This window comes from Chaetomium globosum, genomic scaffold (genome assembly GCF_000143365.1).
Source record: "Chaetomium globosum CBS 148.51 scaffold_8 genomic scaffold, whole genome shotgun sequence".
Lineage (NCBI taxonomy): Eukaryota > Fungi > Ascomycota > Sordariomycetes > Sordariales > Chaetomiaceae > Chaetomium > Chaetomium globosum.
In genome coordinates this window covers 706,970-708,405 of record NT_165983.1, presented here as the reverse complement: position 1 = coordinate 708,405, position 1,436 = coordinate 706,970, and the positions used below count along the sequence as shown (strand labels likewise).

Here is a 1,436-nt window from a genome sequence, read left to right as displayed (position 1 = left end):
CCCTCTCCATCCTCCACCATCCCTCCACCCATCCCTCCACCCGTCCTTCCACCCCCCATTCCTTCGTCTCCTCCCCCACCAACCATGGAAGCCATAAGATATCACAACACGCTTTCCGAACCCACATCCTCGGACCCCAAATCTTACTTCCAAATCTTCGCTCAGGTTCTCGTGTCATGTTGCTTGTCTGCCCGCCATAACATGACATACGATAACGTAACACAGCTTATGGTGAGACAACTGAAGTAGGTAAGGTAGGTAGTTAGTGCAGCGCAGCACAGCACAGCACAGCACAAATACAAATACGAGATGACCACCCCCCTCCATCTCCCCCCCTGACCCGACCGACTGGCTGGCTTTGCTAGTTAATAATTCCATGATTCCATGCTATCATCCACCCCCCTACTCACACAAATCTATTTACATGAGCCATGGAGCAGCAATTGCAGAATAACAACAACGAAAAAGGCCAAAAATAACCAAAGATATAAAAAAGAAACAAAAGCAAAGCAATGTCTTAAAACAAGGCCCGGCCGGTTCCTTGGCTCCCGAACGCCAGCCTCAAGCATTGACCACCGTCTAATTCATCCTCATATCCCCATCCTCCTCGAGCTCACATTTTAACCACTAGTTATTCCCTTCTTCCTCCCTAATTACTTAATATTGTTGTTGTTCGCCAGCTTAACACGATCGAGATCACAACCCTCACGAACTCGCCTCAAACGTCCCACACCAACTCCACCACCTCGTCGACCGGCTCAACGCCCTCCTCATCGCGCTTCGCACGGTACACATACGCCTGGCGGAAGCGGTCGCCCTTGGAGGTGCCGCCATCGACCGCTACCAGGCGATAGCTCTTCTTTTGGTCCTTACCCAGCCGCGGGCGGAAGGGCCCATAGACGAAATCGAAGCGGCCATCGGCCTCGTTAAAGGTGCCCTCCATGCGGGAGAGGTCGACGGAGTCGAGGCCCTCGCGGTAGACGGTGATGCTGTAGCCGTTGGCGAGGAGGGTGTCCTTGGCGAAGCGCCAGCGCTGCATGAAGCAGTCGCCGCAGATGTTGGCGACGGCGGCCATGCTGACGACGGGGGCCCTGTACCACGACTTCCAGTGGTGCAGGCTCAGCGCGCGGCGGCCGCTCTCAAAGAAACCTGCCGGGTCGCCGCCAAAATCATGCTGGTAGAGCCCTTCGACCAGGGTCAGCTTGGTGGAGCTACGCTGGTACACACAGTCGCGCAGCATGCCGTCGCCGGTCTTGATGGTCGTCTCCCTGATGCAGTTTCTAACTGCGGGTTCGAGCTCTTTCGGCAGCGGCATCGAACAAGAAGGGTCCTCCCGCCTCTAGACCTCATGAAGCATCCGCACTTGAGGCTTAACCTTTGTTCGTCCTTGGATCGCCCCGAAGTTGGCGATTGTGATCCTATTGGTGGATAGCCTT

General features: G+C 55.3%; 1 protein-coding gene across 1 annotated transcript; it reads right to left on the bottom strand.

Annotated features, from left to right (window-relative positions):
* Positions 1 to 718: 718 nt before the first annotated feature.
* On the bottom strand, positions 719 to 1,315 carry CHGG_10945 (uncharacterized protein; the record flags this gene model as incomplete). The annotated part of the gene is made up of 1 exon (XM_001226211.1): positions 719 to 1,315. The coding sequence occupies one exon, from the start codon at positions 1,313 to 1,315 to the stop codon at positions 719 to 721; it is 597 nt and encodes a 198-aa protein (XP_001226212.1).
* Between the last annotated feature and the right edge of the window lie 121 nt (positions 1,316 to 1,436).